The 18,594-nt window shown below is 56.9% G+C and overlaps 2 protein-coding genes across 2 annotated transcripts in view; both read right to left on the reverse strand.

The window, feature by feature from the left end:
* Window positions 1-10,465, reverse strand: part of MAPK8IP2 (mitogen-activated protein kinase 8 interacting protein 2) — a gene marked incomplete at its 5' end in the record, with an annotated part of 34,760 nt that extends 24,295 nt beyond the window's left edge. Inside the window, one exon of the mRNA XM_083366084.1 lies at window positions 10,401-10,465. Within this exon, the coding sequence (XP_083222210.1) occupies window positions 10,401-10,465 (65 nt within the window). The remainder of the gene's footprint in view (window positions 1-10,400) is intronic.
* A 2,094-nt stretch (window positions 10,466-12,559) lies between these two features.
* LOC310642438 (uncharacterized protein) lies at window positions 12,560-18,586 on the reverse strand. Its single transcript, XM_083366160.1, has 5 exons — window positions 18,512-18,586; window positions 17,457-17,612; window positions 16,901-17,002; window positions 15,739-15,864; window positions 12,560-12,856 (listed from the first exon to the last, which is right to left on the reverse strand). The coding sequence occupies exons 2-5, from the start codon at window positions 17,610-17,612 to the stop codon at window positions 12,692-12,694; spliced, it is 549 nt and encodes a 182-aa protein (XP_083222286.1). The 5' UTR covers window positions 18,512-18,586; the 3' UTR covers window positions 12,560-12,691.
* Between the last annotated feature and the right edge of the window lie 8 nt (window positions 18,587-18,594).

Here is an 18,594-nt window from a genome sequence, read left to right on the forward strand (position 1 = left end):
GATGGGAATATGGTTGTTATGGAAACCGGGCCTTTCAAAGCCAGAAATCCCGGCCTAATCTATACATTCAAATCATGTAACTGAGATGGAAAGCCAGGACTGCAGCAACAGTCCCCCCCCAATGTGGCTGGAGTGGGCCAGAGCGGGGGGGGGGGAGGAGGCCGAGGCCTTGCTTGGGGGAGGCTGGGCAGGCCCAGGGTCTCCGCAGGAGGCCTTCGAGGGAGGGGCAGAGGGCCAACCCGCCGGCTCAGCCCCCCTGGGGAGATGCCTCCGGAAGCGCCAGCCCTGCCTGGAGAGGGGCTGCCCGGAGAGAGAGCCTGACGGGCCAGGCTGCCTCTCTCTCGCCGGGAGGGTCTTGAGAGGCCAGCTGAGGTCCGAGGGGTGGAGGACGAGCCACAAGGAAGGCGCAGCCTGTCAGGGTTTCCCTTCCCCGCTGCCACCCCCGGCTGCCGGCCTGAAGGCCCCAATCCCAGCCCCCTGGCCACTGAGGACAGCTGGAGGAGGAAGAGATCTGGCGGAGCCCCCTGCCCTCCCCAGGCCCGAAGAAAGGGGCCAGCAGCTGGCAGAGCCCAGGCCGTGGGGCTTGGGCGAGGGAACTTTCCTGCCCATCCGTGGGGCTGCTTCAGGCCAGGCAACTTGCCGGCCCACCCGGTAGGGGATCTTCCCACGAGCTGGCCCAGCACGGCTAACCCTCTGGATGTCTCGCCCTGTCCGGAGGCGTTGGTGGGGCCATCTGCTTCCAGGGGTGGGGAGACACACACCTGCAGGACGAGCTCGGCTGGAGCCGCCCAATTGTGAGCAACACAGCTGCAGCCCTGCCGTTGTCTTCTTCTGCAGTTTCATCCTGCCTGGCTGGTGGGCAAGAGTCGCCCCCTGCCCCCAAACTGCCACCTCAACAAAGGGCATCTCCCTCGTGGCCGGAGTCTTTTTTGTCTCCATCTTCCCAGCAATCCCCCCACCAACGCTAACCTGGCAAACCCTGGGATGTCTGCCTCATGCAAGCCCCAAGAAGCAGGATGAGGTCATCCCAGTTACTAGCAATTAACGTTTTCAACATAAGGTGGCTCTTTTGTTGTCAGCACCTAGGCATGTCATTATTTTTCCATGCCATGCCCTTCATACGACTCTGAAGTGCTCGGCAGGTGTGCAGGTAGGCCCAGAGAGGGCCGCCCTTTCGTCCCCAGGATAAATGACAGCCTCCTGGTCATCCCTGGAGGGTCGGCTGAGGAAGCAGCACCAGCCACGGTGCCAAGGCAAGCAGGAGCCAGAAGGAGAGGCCGCTTCAGGCTTCACCTGGGAGGCTGTGGATCCCAGAGAAGCTGCGTCCAGCTCCGGACAGGCACCCGCTGCCTTCAGGCACTCAAGGATGATTTGGCCACCTATCCAGTGAGCAGTGCCAACGTGTGTGTTGCCATGAGCAAAACACCTTCAGTGGGGCAACCTCAAGCAGGCAGGGGGAGGGTCCCCCTCAAACTAGGCTGCATTAACAGAGGAGAAAAATCAAGATCACATGCAGCGTTAGTACCACTTTACAAGGCCTCGGTAAGGCCACCTTTGGAATACGGCCTCCAGTTTTGCTCGCCATGATGTAAAAAAGATGTTGGGGCTCTAGAAAGAGTACAGAGAAGAGCAGCAAAGATGATCGGGGGACTGGAGGCTAAAACATATAGGGAACGGTTGCTGGAATTGGGTATGTGGGTGAGGGGTGACATGATAGCAGTGTTCCAATATCTCAGGGGCTGCCACAAAGAAGAGGGAGCCAAGCTATTCTCCAAAGCACTGAAGGCAGGAGAAGAAGCAACTCATCAAGGAGCAAAGCAACTTTGAATTTCCTGATAGTGGGAACAATTAATCACTGGAACGGCTTCCCTTCAGAAGTTGTGGGTGCTCCAACACTGGAAATTTTTAAGAAAAGCCATTTGGTGGAAATGATATAGGGTTTCCTGCCTGAGCAGGGGGTTGGACTAGAAGGCCTCCAAGGCCCCTTCCAACTCTGTTATTCTGTTAAACTGAGGAGGATGAAGAAGCCTCAGGGGCGATGGGCATTCATTCTTTAGCAGGAGTGGCTTTGTGAGATCCTGGAAATATTTTTAAATTATTAACTCACTCATACTCTAAACATCCTGAATTGGAAATACAGGAAGTCTGTTGGGTGCATTAACGGCAAGTATGCCATGGGCGGGGGAGGCGCCCAGCCCCCGGACAATGGCCAGGCCCCACCCTGCTTCTCCAACTGCTGTCTGAGGCTGGATGGTTCTCCTGCCCCTTTTACGAGGCTGGCAATGCGTTGGAACCACTTAAAAATAAAAGCTCTCCTTTGCAAAGCTGAGTGGTCATCCCGAAGGTTTAGCTGACGCTGAAATGAGGTCCTTGAATCATTGCCAGATCCAACTGGGGAAAATCTACACAGCTGCAAACAAAGGCGTGAGTGGCCATGTGCAGAGTGCCCTCACCACTCGTCCTGCCCTTCTCCGTGCCTCCCGCCGGAGGGAACCAGGAGACCAGCAGCACAGCAGGGAAAGGGGCTGGGGGATTCAGAGGAGGGGAACCTGCTCTTGTGGGGCCCCCTGAAGCCTGGCCTGGCCAGGGGGACTTTCCTTGGGGTATCTGCATACAGCGTAGTAGACAGCCGGGAGGGACCTCGGGGACCTTCTCGTCCAACTCCTGCTCAGGCGGGAGACAGCATACCGGGTGTGTGTGTGTGTGTGTGTGTGTGTCCAACCTTGGTACTTTAAGACATGTGGACTTCAACTCCCAGAATTCCCCAGCCAGCACTGCCAAGTTTGGAGAGCTCTGGAGAAGAGCAGGGCAGATCCAGACTCAGTTCTTGGGAGACGTCTCTGGTTGACCTCTGTCTCTCAGCCCAGCTGGGCCTCCCAGGTGGCTTTAGCCAAGGTTAGCGGGGGGGGGGGGGGGAATGACCTGCTCAAGGGCATGGTAGAAAGAGGGCCGGAGACTTTTCCTCCAGCTGGTTCCTGACTGGGGTGGAGACAGCCGCTCTCCGGCACAGAAGTGCTGCGTTGATCTCCTTCTTCTTCCCTGCACAGGCCAAGATGGTGGCCGTATTCTGAGCAGCCAGTTGGCCATCCGGCTCAGGGATGCTCAGACGGATTCCTTGCCTGAGGCCTTCCCCTCCCTCCCTGCCTCTCAGAAGCCAGAGCTGGGACTTTCTGCAAGCAGAGCAAAGACAGAACCCCAGTCTCTGCTCGGTGGCAATTCTGTGCTGTTTTTGAGGGAACAGCCGTTATTCCAGAACACAAGAAAATTAGGCCTGTCTCAGGGCCAGCGGTGGCACCCGGGCAGTTCTCCTGCACCGATTCTGGGTTGCCAGGGGCTTCTCTGGTCTTTGCACCTTTACCTTCGTCCTCAGTACCGCGGCTTCCTCCTTCGTGGCACTGAGCTGCTGTTCTCTGGTGAGGCTAAATGGACCCGCAGGGGCAGCACCCTAACCTCCAGGGGGGCAGGTGGACCGGCATGTGAGAAACCGACCTGAGCATGAAGGGCTGGGCAAGTAGAAGCCCATGGCAACTTGGAGGGAGAGGAGAGGGCAGGAGAGGGGAAGGAAGGGAAGGAAGGAAGGAAGGAAGGAAGGAAGGAAGGAAGGAAGGAAGGAAGGAAGGAAGGAAGGAAGGAAGGAAGGAAGGAAGGAAAGGAAGGAAGGAAGGAAGGAAGGAAGGAAGGAAGGAAGGAAGGAAGGAAGGAAGGAAGGAAGGAAGGAAGGAAGACAAGCAGGTCGAAGCTTCCCTTGTAGGACCAATTCCCATTTCTGACCTGGGGGGAATTCCCACCGTCCCTGCCCCATTTCCTGAGCATGTAAGATGTGGTCCAAGATCCCGCGAAGTCCCTGGTGCTTATGAGCCCTTGTGATCTGAGTATGTGATCAGGTTTCACAATTTTATTTTTCCCCCCTTCGCTCGCTCACTCCTTTCCATCATCCTATTAACGTTGCATTTTTTAACCCTGCGTAGAGGACGAAGAGATAATGGGCTCCCTGCAACTGTCTCAAGAGGCCAGGAAGGAGAAAGAGAAGGATGGCTCAGCCCTGGGACCCCAGCAAGGCCCCCCTTCAAAACGGCTCCCCCTTGATGCGGGGGGCGAGAGGGCCGCCAGCTTCCCAGACCTCCCAGGCGCTCTTGTGGCATCTGCTTCCCATCCTGGCCTACCTGAAAAGCCGACAAGAGCCCTGATCTGAAATGCACCTGATTGACAGGAGCTGCGGCATCCTCAGCACTCCTCAAGCAGGGAGGTCCAAGTGACCCGCGGACTTTTAGACAATGACAATCAGGACTTAAGCCTTGCGCAGTTGCTTATGTCTGAAAACCCACAAAATCCGCCACAGCTGCAATTTTATTTGCTGAAACCTGCCTTCCTCGGCCGTTGCTCCAAAGGTTCAGACCAGCCCGCCCGGTGCAAACACCGAGTTGGCAGCGCCAGGGACCGGTCCCAGGGGAGATGGCAAAGCCGCTTTTCTCCGCTGTGCCCCTGTCGAGTGGACACAAAGCCATCTGCTGCGCTGCTGCACGGCAGCCTTGACCCCTCCTGCCCACCAGCTGTCTGCGGGGACAAGAGGAGGGGCCCTTCCCAGGCCCACCTGCAGCCGTCATGGAGAGGCCTTGGGCACCCTGGCACGGCGCAAGTGAGCCAGTGGGTCTCCACCTTGGAAGCTCCCGTGAGAGTTGCTGGGCTGCCCACCCGGCTTCTCTACTCTGGGCTACTCCCAAGGGCTTTCCAGGCCCGAGCCCAAAGGCGACACCGACAAATCCAATCCTCTGTTTGCTTAGGCCTAACGGACAGAATCTTGCCAGGCTAAAGTTATCACCTTCTAAAATAGATTCTACAGGGTGGCTACCCTGGATTTCTTTCTTTCTCCCCATCCAGTTCTGGCCTGGGCAGTCCCTTGTCTTGGGCCCCTCTCTGGAATGGGGGGCCTGTTCCTGGGAAACTGTGATGCAATTGCCGAGACAACCCCCCCTTTTCTCCTTCTCCATAACAAAAGCAGAACATGGCTTTGAACTCTCGGATATCTTTCAGTTCCCTGGAATAGCGTGATGGGAACTATAGTTATGACACTGTCCCTCCCGTGGGTGTAACTTTCAGCCATCAATTCAGGGGGGAGAAACCCCTTTTGGCCCCCACAGGCCTCGGTTGGAATCCAGGGAGGAAACCATGATGCTGCCTTTAGAGCAGAGGTGGGGAACGATGGCTCTTTTGTGACTTGTGGACTCCCAGGATTCCTGAGCCAGCACGGAAGAAGAATTCTGGGAGTCCAGAAGTCATAAAAAGGCCACCGTTCCCCACCCCTGCTTCGGAGGCTGGTGGACAAGCCATGATGCTTCATCAGGCGCCAACAAAGAAAAGGCCCTGCCAGCCGTGGGGGGGGGGGGGCGAGGGAAGGGGGGGTGCCAGAACCCCTGGGAAGATGGCAGCCCAAGTGCCCCTGGGCTTTGCAGGACTGTAGCCCCCTTTGCAGGGGGGGTGGCCAGGAAGAAGAGGGCAAGTGCAGCTGACCCCTCCCCAAATCAAGATGCCAATATTGATCTTTCCCCCGCGAGGGTCCTGGGGGGGGAGGTGGGGTTCAGAAAAAGTCCTGATCTGGGACCCTTGTGCCTCTCTAAGATGAAACTAAAAATGAATGTTTATTATTTATATAATTCATTGGCAGCCTATCTTATCACAGGGTCACTCTGTGGCATCACCAGGGGAACACCCTGGAATAGGTTAAATAATGATTTTAGGGCTGTTCCTGGGTTAATTTCTTTTAGATTATTGCAGAATTTGTTGTCTTTTAAAGAGCTGTTCGATTATTCGCGTCAGGAGCCCCACAATCGAAATAAGGCAAACTATATGAGATAAAATTTAAAATATAAAGTGCAAGATTAAAATATGTATAAATTAAATAGATATTACCCAGAAAGTAGCAACATTAATTGTGTCCTGTCACACTGCCATGACTGTGTACACTGGTCGGGACACAAAGGGCAGGGATGCCTATTTGTGGTTGTCTGCATGTCACCACAATCACAAAGAGCCGAAGCCTCCAGACAGCCCCGTTTGTCTTCAAGAGCTGCCGTGGCTAGAAAGACTGGCCAGGAGCCGGGATGCCGAGGGCATTTACCCCTCTGGGTAACCTTGACCTGTGGCCACCTGAGCAAGGAGTAAGCACTTACCCCCTTGCCTCAGTGCCCGAGTAAGCCTGGGACCTCCTGAAGGGGTCAAGGGGGGAGGGAGCCACACCCCTGCCCCTCCTGCACCTCAATGCACTCCCCAGCCTGGGAAGCAGCAGTTCCTGGCTGTCCGGGGTAATTCATTGACGCTTTGAGGGCGACCGGAGAAGCAAGGCTGATGCTTGAAGGGTTCCCATTAAAGCATCTTTAGCTGAAGTAGGTGACACAATTGACTGAAAAGCCAGGTTCGTGCAGCACACGTGACCCCAAATGTGGGTCATCTGAATGCAGTTGCTGTGAAACCCACAAGCCCCAAGTACATAAACTGGATTTCCTGGTCTCCACCATGTGCTGAAGCCCCCAACTTCCAAGTTGCAAGAGAATTTCTGCTTCAGTCAAAAACCCTTATCTTTCCCCTCTCGCCCAGAGATGCTTCTCAGGAGAGGATGGATCTGATCCAGCTCCTCAGTCGCTGAAGAAAACCCCTCACCACTTACAATCTTCAGGCTGAGGGAAGCTGCCATTTAGAGTAACAGAGTTGGGAGGGACCTTGGAGGTCTTCTAGTCCAACCCCCTGCTCAAGCAGGAGAACCTATACCATTCTGCAGGACTTGGGTTTGGGTAGTCTGGAGAAAAGAAGAACTAGGGGGGAAATGACAGCAGTATTACAGGATTTGAGGGGCTGCCACAAAGAAGAGGGGATCAAAATATTCTCCAAAGCGCCTGAAAGCAGGACAAGAAGCCATGGATGGAAACTGATCAAAGAGAGAAGCAACCTGGAATTAAGGAGAAACTTCCTGACAGTGAGGATAAATAACCAGCGGAACAGCTTGACTCCAGAAATCATGGGTGCTCCATCACTGGAGATTTTTAAGAAGAGGCTGGACAGTCACTTGTCTGAGTCAGTATAGGTTCTCCTGCTTGAGCAGGGGGCTGGACTAGAAGACCTCCAAGGTCCCTTCCAGCTCTATTCTATTCTATTCTATTCTATTCTAATCTATTATTCTATTGTATTGTATTGTATTGTATTGTATTGTATTCTATTCTATTCTATTCTATTCTATTCTATTCTATTCTATTCCAGATAAAAGGTTATCCAACCTCTTCTAAAAACCTCCAGTGAACTCCAGGAACACCGCAATCATCGGTGCCAAGTGCCCAAATTCTGAACGTGGGGATTCTGCGATGCTGGTAACTATAATATGGGCAACAAATAAATTTAATAAACAAATATATAAAAGGCATGGTGGGTGTGCTCTACCAAACGGTGTCTCACCAACTCAACAGAGTTGTGGTGCTCCAACCTCTCCAGACCTCATCTTGGCAAATTGTGCCTCCTCTGCAGAGGAAGGCCCACGTAGAACCCTTCCCACTGCATGAATCTTTTTGGCAAACCCCATGGAGAGACCCCCTCCCCCTGTGAAGGAGCAGGGCCGAGATGGACTTGGGAAAGGATGAACTGTGATGGGCATCTGAAGCTCTCCAGCTTCTTCTGACAATGCCCCCCTTCCTCTTCCTGGTTGCCCCAGGCCATGTCTGACTCCACCCACAGGGCTCCTGGTCCAGCAACCCCCTTTCAGACATGGCCTGGGGCAACCAGGAACCTGCCTCCTGTTATTCCCCCGGGGCCAATAACTTTGAGCAAAACACCCAGTGGCCCCCGTTGATTGACTGACTGAGCAAGCGAGTGAACGAACGAACGAAAAGGTGGGCTCCCAAATGACCAGCATTTGCAAGAGGGTAAGGTAAAAAAAAAAACAGCTGCAGCACCCAGGAAGATAAAAATGCAAAATATCAACATCCCAGTAAGTTCACAGTTTGCCCTGCTGGAAAAGTGAAGTTTTCAAAACCTTCCTAAACAGCAGAAAGGTCAAGACGCTGTTCCAAAGGGCAGGGATCCACTTGGGATCGACCAGGGATCCAGCAATGCCTCTGCAACCGCAGTGAAAATCTCTCCTTCCTGATCCCGACCAATTCATCACAGAGAAAGTCCCTGTCATTCCTGGCTGCCTTGTTAATGGGTCAAGCACGACAGGCAGAGAGGCCGAAGGAAACGTTGACATTGACTGTCCATTCGGCATGCTGTCTAAATGCGGTCTGGGGCTACATATGTCCCATACATATATACATGCACGCATCACATACAGACCGCGACTGACCAGGTTATGTCTTTTCAGCTGTCCCAGACGAATCTCCCTTAAAGGGCCAGCAGACGGTTATGGCCAGGCCTGTTTCTCTGCCCTCACACTGTCCTCCCCCCCACCTCAGGAGAAGAAGGCCAAAGACAACTCAAATTTCCCCCATCTTGCAGCACCCACTTCACTTTCATCGGAACCAGGGAAACCCCCCCCCAATTGTACCCTTGCCTCCAAAATACACGCATACACACTCCGTGGCCCCCTCCGGATGCCTGGTGACCCAAGTCGGCCTGTGAGTTAAGGAGGCCAGGAATTGCCATGCCAGCTCCATGTTGGGAGGGGTGAAGTGGGGTTGCTCAGGCCAGCCCCTCCCCCAGCTCCCAAAGATCTGCCAAAGGCTCCATCATCCTGGCTTTCATCTCATTTCCTCCCCCCCCCCCCACCTCTCCCTTTGTGCCGAAGCAGATCTCCAGAATCCTTGCTTGTCCGGAAGAGATCCCAGAAGGAGCAAAGTGGGGGGTGGGGGAGGTCTGGATTCCCCCGACGACATTCCTGCCTGTCCCATGGATTCACTTAATTGATTTCTTTCTGTCCAGCCTTTTTTCCCCCCAGAAGCCGATGGTGGCCTGTGGGTGGCTCTCCCTTGATTTTGTCCCACACCCGGCTAAGCAGAGAAAGAGGCCTAGGGTGGGCTTGAAGGGGGCTCCCTCTGGTTGCTCCCCAGCCTCCCCAACACCTCTAGCTGTGCCCTGGTTCTCCGCCCCCCTGGTTCCCCTGCGGCCACGTCTCTGGGCGAGGGCAGCCTCTCCCCAGGGGCCCCTCCGGAGAACCACCAGAGCAGGCCAAGAGGCCTCTCCCGTCTCCCCCTTGCAGAGGCAGCACCTGGGCAGCGCCTGGGAAAACCCAAACACAGGACTTGGCTGGCCTGATCCAGCCAGAGGCTTCCAGTGCTCTCGCAGGCCCCCAGGATCCATCCTTGGGCTCCCCCTGGCTAAACAGGCATATGCACACACACACACACACACCAGATTTCCAGCTACCAAGGACTGCCCTTCCCTGTAGGCCTGCTGGGCTTGGGGTCCTTCTCCCCAAATAAGAACCTCAAGAGGGAGGGGGGCATCCGGTGCCTCTGGGGGTCATCAAGGGAAACTCCTCCACAGCTTGAAAGAGCTCCTGCCCCAAAGCCCCTCTCTGGCTTTGAAGAAGGAGCCCTGCAAGGCAGGACTGGCACTATGCAGTCTCTGCCGCACCCTGGCTGGGGTGTGGGGGGGGGGGGCACGAGGCCGCTGCTCATCTGGGAGAGCACAGCTCAGAGGGAGCCTGGCAAGGAGAGAAAGGAGAAGCGGCCTGGGTGGGGGGAGGGGAGGTCTGCCAGCTGCCCAGTTTGCCTGTTGGTGGGGCGGGCAGCAGCAGGGCTCACTAAGGCCCCTCAGGCCCACGCGTGCCTAAAGCGCCCTCCCCACAGCAAGGAAGGCTCACCGCTTGGCCCGGTGCCCCTCCGAAGGAGGGTCCGGATAAGCGCCCCCCCCCCGCCCCCAGGCCCACCCTCGGCTCTGGGCGGGGAAGGAGAGCAGGGCGCCCGAGCAAGAGCCGGAGAGGGCTGCCGCGGGCGGGGTCCCGCTTCTCCGAGGCCGCTCCAGAGCCGCCGAGTCGGAGCCAAATTCTCCAGGCCGGAGGAGAAGCAGCACCGCCGCCCCCCCACCTCGACGGCAAGCGAGCGAGGGAGGGGGGAGGGAGGGCTGAACGGGCCCGGGGGAGGGTCAGGCGGAGCGGCCGCAACCGGCCTCTTGGAAGTGCAGGCAGGGGGCGGCCGGAGACCCCCTCGGCCGTCGGGAGCCCAGGGGCAGACGGGCCGTCCCAAGGCGGGCGCGTCCAGGGGCCAGGGGCCGGCGGGGCCGGCGAGGACCAGGCCCAGCTGCTTCCGGGGAGCCGCCCAGCGCTGGGCCGACGGAACCGCTCCCAGCCCAGCTGCTCCACCCGCCTTGCGGACGTGCCGCGGGAGGCGCTCGGGTTGGAGCCGCGCTCCCTCTTAAGAAACCCCCGGCCTCGGACCTTCCGCGGAGGCCGGGAGCGGCGGGCGGCGGCGGCGGCGTCCTACCTGCAGCTGGGCGGCGAGAGCGAGTGGAAGGTGGAGAGCGAGAACATCTCCGCCCGATCCGCCATCTTCTCCGGGCGCCGCGCAGCCGAGCCGAGCCGAGGCGAGCAGGGGCGAGCGAGAGGCGAGGCGCCGCGGGCGAGGCGAGGCGAGGGGCGGCGAGGCCGGGCCGGTCGGGGCGGCGGCGGCTCTTCACTGCGGGTGCCGTCCGGAGAGGCTCGCAGCAGCAGCAGCCGCCATGGCGCGCTCGCGCTTCCTCGGGCCGGGCCCGGTAAACAGCGCGGGGGGGTCTGCGCTCCCCTGGCTGCGGCGGGGGCAGCGGGCGGCGCAGCCAATACCCACCAGCCCGTCGGGCTCCGTCGCGGCGGGGGGAGGAGGAGGAGGAGGAGGGGCGAGGCCGAGCCAGGCTCCACAGCGCCCCCTCCCCACTGCGGATGCGCGGCGAGACTCCTCCAGCCTACCGAGCCGGGGGAGGCGGCGGGAATGTCCCAGCCCCTCCCTTCCCCCCCCACCCCGGCGGCAAAACAAAGCGGGCGCCCGGTTGCAGAAGGAGGCCGTCCCGGGCGGGGGAGGGGGCAGGCCGGAGCGCGGGCGGCGGGGAGCTGTCCGCGGCGCTGGTGCTGAAGGGCGGCCGCGAGGAGCTGTCCCCGGACGGAGCGCCGAAGCGGGCGGCCAGGGGGCGCTGGGGAGGCGGCCGCCCGTCTGTCTTGCCGCGGGAGGGGCCTGCCTGGGGGCGCCGTGCGGGCCCCGGTGGGAGAGCTGGAAGGCTTCGCCCGCTCCCTTCTCCTCCGGAGGGGCCAAGCCCCCCCTCCTGCGAGCAGCCACCACAAGCCCCGAAGGCCTCTGCCCGGTGAGATTCCAGGCTTCGCACAGAGGCAGCCCAAAGAAATCTGGGCGGGGAGGGGGGGCAGGAGGAGGCCTCCCTCCCCAAGGAGCCAATTAAAGGCAGGTCCTGCTGCTCCTGGGACTCCCTCGCCAGGCCCTGCCCCTCCACCCAGACTCCGGGTTGTTAAGGGTGCCTACGCCACCCGCACTGTGGGCAAGCCACCGATCCAGGGCCACGCACCAGCCCCAGCTGCTTCCCTGGGCCAAGAGAAGCATGGACAAAGAGCCTTGCCCAGGCTGGTGCCTCCCAGGGTGCCCAACAGCTAATCGGAAGTCCAAAGTGGACATCTGGAAGGCAGAAGGAAGTGGTTCCTCTAAGGGGCGACCAGTGCCTGATCCTCCAGGTCTCTGCCCGTTTCTGCAGCGCGTGCCACAGGGCACCGGTGTGCCAGGCGGGGGTCAGATTTACGGTTTGCACACTCCTCTCTGAGGTCTCGGCCAGCGTCCCAGGAGCAGAGACCCAGCACCTGGCTCTGTGCCAATGCCCGTGAACAGGGGCAGGAGGTGGCCCTGCCCAGGACCTACCATGCAGCGCAGGGGGGGGGACAGGGAACGTAAGTACGGTGCCTCGGGAGAGCTCAGTTTTGAATGACGGTGTTTAATGTTTTCATTTTCTCCACCACCCAGAGTTCCTTTGGGCAGATGGGAAGATACCTGCAGTGGTTTAATAAATAAATCTGCCAAGCAGACCCACCCCCTTTCTTTATAATTGTCTAGGGCAGGGGTGTTAAACTAGCAAAGTCACATGACGTGGCACGACTTTTTTCCCATTGCCAGCAATGGGGCGGGCGCGGTTTCGGCATGAAGCATTCAGCTTGACACCCCTGGTCTAGGGTGTCCCGAGACGATAACACAACACATGGTGGAAACTTGGAAAACTGCTGTGGAGAATGAAGGAGGCGGCTCCTGCTTCCTCTTTGTGATCACGTACATCCTCCCTTCGGCCTGCCCCAAATACTCTTCCTCCTCCTGTGGGGACTGCTGAGTTTCAACCCCCCCTTTGCCCGCCCCACTGATCCTCCTGGACTCCCCCAAGGCCTTCGGCAGACACCTCTGGTGCCTGGCTGCTGCACCCCTTGTGTGTTTTTGTTCTTAGCCTGCTTGCCTATCTATCTGGTCTACTCAAGGCGGCGAATACGCCTAAAACCCCTGCCTCTCGTTTTCCCCACAACCACCCTGCGAAGCGGGTTATCACAGTCACCCCAACTTCCAACACACCAAAGTGGATATTTAAGCAGGTCTTAAAATCAACAAGGTCGCACACCCCTGTTCTGGGCCAAGGCAGCTTTTAATGCGATATGATTGAGGGCGGTCTCCAGGCACAAAACATCCCGTTTTCCCTGCGGTGGCTCCTCTCGGCATCCCAAACTTTTCATTCCACCAAGTGCCCCCAAGACATTCTCCGGCCATCAAAATGCTTCTCCGTCACAGAGGGGCTCTCCTCCTCCTCCTCCCAGCAGGAGGTCCAGGTAGGCCCCACTGACCAGTTCCTTCTCCTCTATGCCCAACTGGCTCATCAGTCGCCAGGCCACGTCCTCGCCTTCCTGGGGGCTCTGCTGCTCCTCTAGCATCACCTGCAAGGACGGAGAGGATGATGGGATACGGTGCTCTCTCTCTCTCTCTCTCTCTCTCTCACACACACACACACACACACAAACACGGCAAAGAAAGGCAGGGCCCTCAGCCCCCATCTGCAACAGGCTGCCCTGTGAAACCAAATTCATTTGCAGTCACATGAGGCAGACCAGGGTCTCCGAACTTGGCAACTTTAAACCTGTGGACCTCCACTCCCAGAATTCCCTAGCCAGCCCGCCAGCCATGCTGGGAGTTCAAGAGCACAAGTCTTAAAGTTGCCAAGGTGGGCAAAAGTTGGTTTCTTTGAGAGGCTGGCTTGTAGGGCTACATCATCACCACCACATTTTTCCCACAGTTGCTTTTCGGGTCAACGAGTGCCATCTTGCGCGATCAAAGGCTGCATCGATGGCCCGACTGGGCATTTTTCATACCTGCATTTACTGTACAGGTAGTCCTCGAATTATGACAACTGAGCCCCAAAGGTTCTGTGGCTAAATGAAGCATTTGTTAAGTGAATTTTGCCCCACTTTAGGACCTTCCTTTCAGCTGTTAAATGAATCACTGCAGTTGTTAAGTTAGTAACACAGTTGTTAAGCCAACCTGGCTTCTCCACTGACTTGTCAGAGGGTCACAAAAGGGGATCACAGGATGCTGCGACCGTCTTAAATATGAGTCAGTTGTCGAGCATGCAAATTTTGATCACATGACCCTGGGGATGCTGCAACGGTCGTTAACTGTGGAAAAAAACATCATTTTTTTCAGGGCTGCTGTAACTTTGAACAGTCACTAGCTGAATGGCTGTAAGTCGAGGACTGCCTGCCTCTTGCCGTCTTTGACACAGCACAGTAAGCAGCACGATGCAAAGGCAAATTGATCAGAAGGAGCTCCCCCCCCGCTCTTTTCCTGCAATAACCTAGGTAAAAAGTTTCTAATTCAGCAAAAGCAGCCAATCCCTTTTGGATTCCAACTGCTCTGTCACTCTGCGATTAACCGTGTCCCTGTCTGTGGTAGGTTACGTGTGTGACAATAACAAAGTTCTCCTTGGTTAAGCTAGTCCAGGCTTCAGGCACAACGTAGCCGCCCATTGCTGGTGGCCAGCAGACCGCTGAGCGCGAGCCGTTTTCACCTCTTGAGAATTCTGCGCCGGGCAGAGTGATCGCTCGGCGCCTGGTGCTCTTCCCCTACCCCAGGGGTCTCCCAACCTTGGCAACTTTAAGACTCCCCGAATTCCTTAGCCAGCTCTGAGGTCCCCTGATCTACAGAACCGACATCTAGCAGGTTACCCAAGATGATGTTCCATCGTTTCAATCTGCTGCTTCTCCGACTGCCTGTTCGATGCAGCTCTTGGACGACAAAAAGAAGGCTTGATTGACTGACCTCCTGACCCTCAGGCACCGTTGAGGGTTAGGCCAATTTTCTAAAGTCCCTCGTGGCTTGCTCCGTCCCGTCAGCACACAACGCTGTTCTTATTTCTTTGTTGGTCTAACAACTTCCACAATCTAGCGTTACATTTGGGAATTTAAGACATGTTGGTATGGCAACTGCCTTGCTTTTGCACCAATTTTATCCTTTATTTTTTTTTAATACCGTTTTGATCAAACAGCCGGTAATGCCTTTCCCAACTCACTGGATCCTCACCTCGCCCTTCTTGTGACGGTACCGTTTTGATTTAGCTACAGTTACGGGGCAGTCCGTCCCTCGTGATTGGGCAAGTTGCCCAAATTCCTTTAGTCGGAAGTTTCCTCCTTACTCAATGCCGATGTGGGGTTAGGAAGAAGTCGGTTTCGTGGCTTTAATTACTGGGTTCTTTGCGGGCTGTGGAGTTCTGGGAGTTGAAGTCCACGAGTCTCAAAGTTGCCAAGCTTGAGGACCGCTGCTCTACCGCCCTTGCAGAGCTTCAGGGGTCTTCTGGGCTTGCCCACCCGCTCTCCTCCTCCTCCATCTCTCCCTTCCTTCCAGTTCTTCACCGGTGTTACCTCCCTTTCCTCTCTCCCCGAGAGACCAGGTGTTCCGCGCAGGGAAACCTTACACCTGTTTCCTTCACAGCTCTTTTCTCCGACTTGTTTTCCACCTCCAGGCAGGGCTTGGCTGGGAGGTGGGAGACCACGTGACCACCTGGAGGGAGCTTGTTTACCTGCTCTCTTCTGGCCCCAGGGACAAAGGAGGGACCATCCTGGGAAGCCTCTTCGATGCCAGCTCTGTGATCTGGGACTGGGAGGAACGCCCCTCCCCACTGCTGGAGGCGCTGGGCAGCTGCAGCCCCACAGCAAGGGAGGTGGGGGGGGGGTATCCCACGAATGTTTTTGACCCACGGCTGTCCAACCGCAGCCTGGGGACCCCAGTGAAGAGGAACATGCCGAACGAGAATTTTTTTTCTCTTCATCACAACTATCTTAGCAACTCAGCACCTCCTCTTAAAATGCAACAAATGATTGCGTCTTCCCACATCCCACCTATGTAAAAAAAACCTCATCCAGGGGGTTGGACTAGAAGACCTCCAAAGTCCCTTCCAGCTCTACTCTGATTGATTGAAGGTGGGACTGAACCTGAGGCAGAATTTCTAGCGGCCAAGGAAAGTGAAAAGTGTGTGTCAGTCAGTCAGTCTGTCTGTCTTTCAGCAACTGTTTGGCCTCACAGTCCTGTCCTGGACTCTCGACTCTCCCCGAGGACAAGATTGTCCCCATATTCCCCCCCCCCCGTTCCTGCACCGATCTCCCTGCGGCTAGCAGATCTCCTGCCTTTGTTCCTCTCCTCTCTCAAAGCTGCTCTAGGCCTGGATTTCTGCTCCCTGGTGGAGAGATCCAGGGATCAACTGTTGCAAACCCCACTTGCTCTGGGGCTCAGTCACGGGACGAAAAGGCTTCCAAGCGCTGCTCCTTACCTCCAGCTCCACAAAGTCACCAAGTCCTTCCACCCGATCCACGTGGACACGGGTCTGGCCCACCCTGTAAAGATGGCGCTCCTTCTTCACCACTCCTTGCTTTCCAAGCCCCTGAGATAACGCTTCCTGTGAAGGGCAAAATGCAGGCAGAATAGCGATAGCATCTGAACCTATATACTGCTTCATTCTTTACAGCCCCTCTCTAAGCAGTTCACAAATTTCAGCCTGTTGCCCAATGAGCAATCTGGGTCCTCATTTTACTGACCTCAGAAGGATGGGAGGCGGAGTCAACCTTGAGCTGGTCAGGATCGAACTCCTGGCAGTCGGCAGAACTAGGCTGCAATACTGCATTCTAACCACTGCGCTACAACGGCTCCAGCATGGCTTTATACCAATTTACCAACTAGTGGTCAAGCAATGAATTGCACGTTCCAGTCCCCCTTCTAAGAGACCTCAAGGCCCCCTCTCTCTCCGTCCCTGGATATGAAGCCTGAGGAATCCCCGGGAGCAGATGAGCTGCCGTGGGAGATAAAGGAGCTTTCTGCTCTGCTTCTCATCCAAGAAGCGTCTTCAGTTCTGAAGAATGTCTCCAGAACTGAAGAAGCTTCTTGGATGAGGAGTGAAACATTTTCGAGGAAAAAACGAAGAATGCCAGTTGCCTTTTGCAAAGCACCTTTGGGACAACCGTGACCTGTATGGTGGAGAATCTCCATAGAGTGGGAGATGAGGAAAAGCAGGAGACATCTAGATACCTCAATGGCTGACGCACGTGCCAGGAGCACGTGGTCGGCCCTGGAGGAAAGTGGATGAAGCAGGTGAGGTGGACCCTGCCTGGGCTGACCTGGCTCCCTCTGACCATCTCAAGGAGGGAACAAGTACACAGGGTGACCTTCTCATCCGGCTTTCCATGGGGAGACCCATGGGCGCTTCCAAGCTTTGGAGGGCATGTGGAACTGGCTTTGCACAATCTATGCTGGGGTTGAATGTCAGGAATTGCCTGACCTGGAAAAGCAGCTCAAACATCCACGTGGACGCTGGAAGCACAGACAGGTCCTGCTCCCGTCCAGAACGACTGTTCTGCGCCACCAAAAGCCTTGCCCCCCCCCAGCCCCCCCAGGGCCATTCCCACAGCAAGCAGCTCCTCCCAGTCCGTGAGCATTACCACAAGTCCTCTGGGGTCATCGGTGGGAGAGATGGTGAAACGAGAGAGCTTGGGGGCTGTGGAGTTTGGCCGGTCATAAAACACCAACTGTCCACGGCCGTCCTGTGAAGAAAAAACCCAGTCAACCACAGTCCGCTTCCCTCAGGATCAGACTATCCCTACCAAGCAAAACAAGCAAATTAATCTTGTTTTATGGAAACTGGCCGGCCAGACTGTAATTCAAAGAGGGGCTGGTGGTTTGAGGTGGAACTTGAGAGCAGCTGATTGCATTATTATTTTATTTACATTTATTACGAAATTTGCCGCCCATCCTTTCCAAAGCGACTCTGGGCAGCTTACAACACAAAAATCATTAAAAATCATCAAATGTACTTGCAAAATCCCAGCCAGATCATCCTAGAGCTGTGCTTGCTGAGAATGATGGGAGTTGGAACTACAGTGAGAAACATACGAAATATGAAGGTCAAATTTAAATGCCGGAGATTCCCTTGAGGGGCAAAATGGGGGGAGCAAACTGAGCCCCCCCCCATCCTGCTTGGCTGGCTGATTTACTCACTCGGAAGTCGCGAACCTTCAGCCGTCCATGGGGAACAAGAAAGAAGGTGTCTGTCTGAAGTATGAGAGAGCTGGGGGATCCACTCAGCTGCTCCACCCTGCTGATCAGTTGGGCCACATCCTGCACCCGTGCCTTGATCTCCACGTTTGCTGGCATCTGCAAGATAATCGGAGATCAAGAGAAGCCAAGGGTGGGGCCCTTGGTGCTCCCTGAGCTGGGCTGTTTCCTTGCAGCCATTTCACGACCCAACGAGGGAACATCCTCAGTGCTAGGAGGGAGGGGAGTTTGCTCTCTGCTTATATACTAGTGGCTTGCCCTGTTGCTTCTGGTGGGTGTGTTTTGTTAGCTTGCAACTTGGCAGTTCCTCGCTTGCGGTATACACAGAGAGCAGCCACTCTCCTTTCTAGCACCGAGGATGCTCCCCAGTGAGGGCCATGAAATCTCTGCAAGAAAACCTCCAACTTCAGAGAGCATCGAGGCTCAGCCAATCTCCACGCATATACACGGTTGTACTTTGACAATGAAGGTTTGTCCATCCATCCAAGGGTCCTGCAATCCTCTCCTCCCCCCCCCACTCCCAGCACTGATGAAGCCACCCAGCTCAACCCGGAGCTACGAATATTCCCTTCTACCGAGGCCCAGGATTCCCCTCCAGGGAATTGGGCAACCTGGGCTCTTTTAGGACTTCGACTCCCAGAAGGCCGGAGCCAGGTTTTCCCGCGTCCTAAAGGAGCCGCGTTCGCCCTCCGCAGCTGCGCCAGGCGCGGGCAGGTCCCGACTCGTCCCACGCCGCCTTGCGGAGGCCCCGCCACCCGGCGGAGAGGCTGACCCGCACCGGCCTCCCGGGCAGCTCCGGCGGCCGCTCGGCTCGGCTCAGCCCCAGGCCCGGCAGGTCTTGCAGGCGGGCCCGGCGGGGGAGCGGAGGGTCGGGAGGGAGCGCCCGGGGGTCTCGCAGCGCAGCCCCCCCTCCCCCGCCAACCGAGCCGCCCGCCTGGAGAGGCGCGTCGTCCCCGCCTCCCTTCCCGCGGCTCGCCCGCTTTCTGGCGGGGACGCACCGCCGCTCGCTGCTCGGCGCCTCTGCACCAGCTCCGCCGCCGCTCCGCTCGCAACCGCCGCTCCGCTCGCCCGCAGCCTCGCC

The sequence above is a fragment of the Vipera ursinii genome, assembly GCF_947247035.1.
Source record: "Vipera ursinii genome assembly, chromosome: 6".
NCBI lineage: Eukaryota > Metazoa > Chordata > Lepidosauria > Squamata > Viperidae > Vipera > Vipera ursinii.

Coding starts and splice junctions, on each gene's coding strand:
- LOC310642438 (XM_083366160.1), bottom strand. CDS start 17,612: ATGCCAGCAAACGTGGAGATCAAGGCACGGGTGCAGGATGTGGCCCAA. Junction 17,003..17,456: donor TGAAGGTTCGCGACTTCCGA/GTGAGTAAATCA, acceptor TTTTCTTCACAG/GACGGCCGTGGACAGTTGGT. Junction 15,865..16,900: donor ATGACCCCAGAGGACTTGTG/GTAATGCTCACG, acceptor TGCCCTTCACAG/GAAGCGTTATCTCAGGGGCT.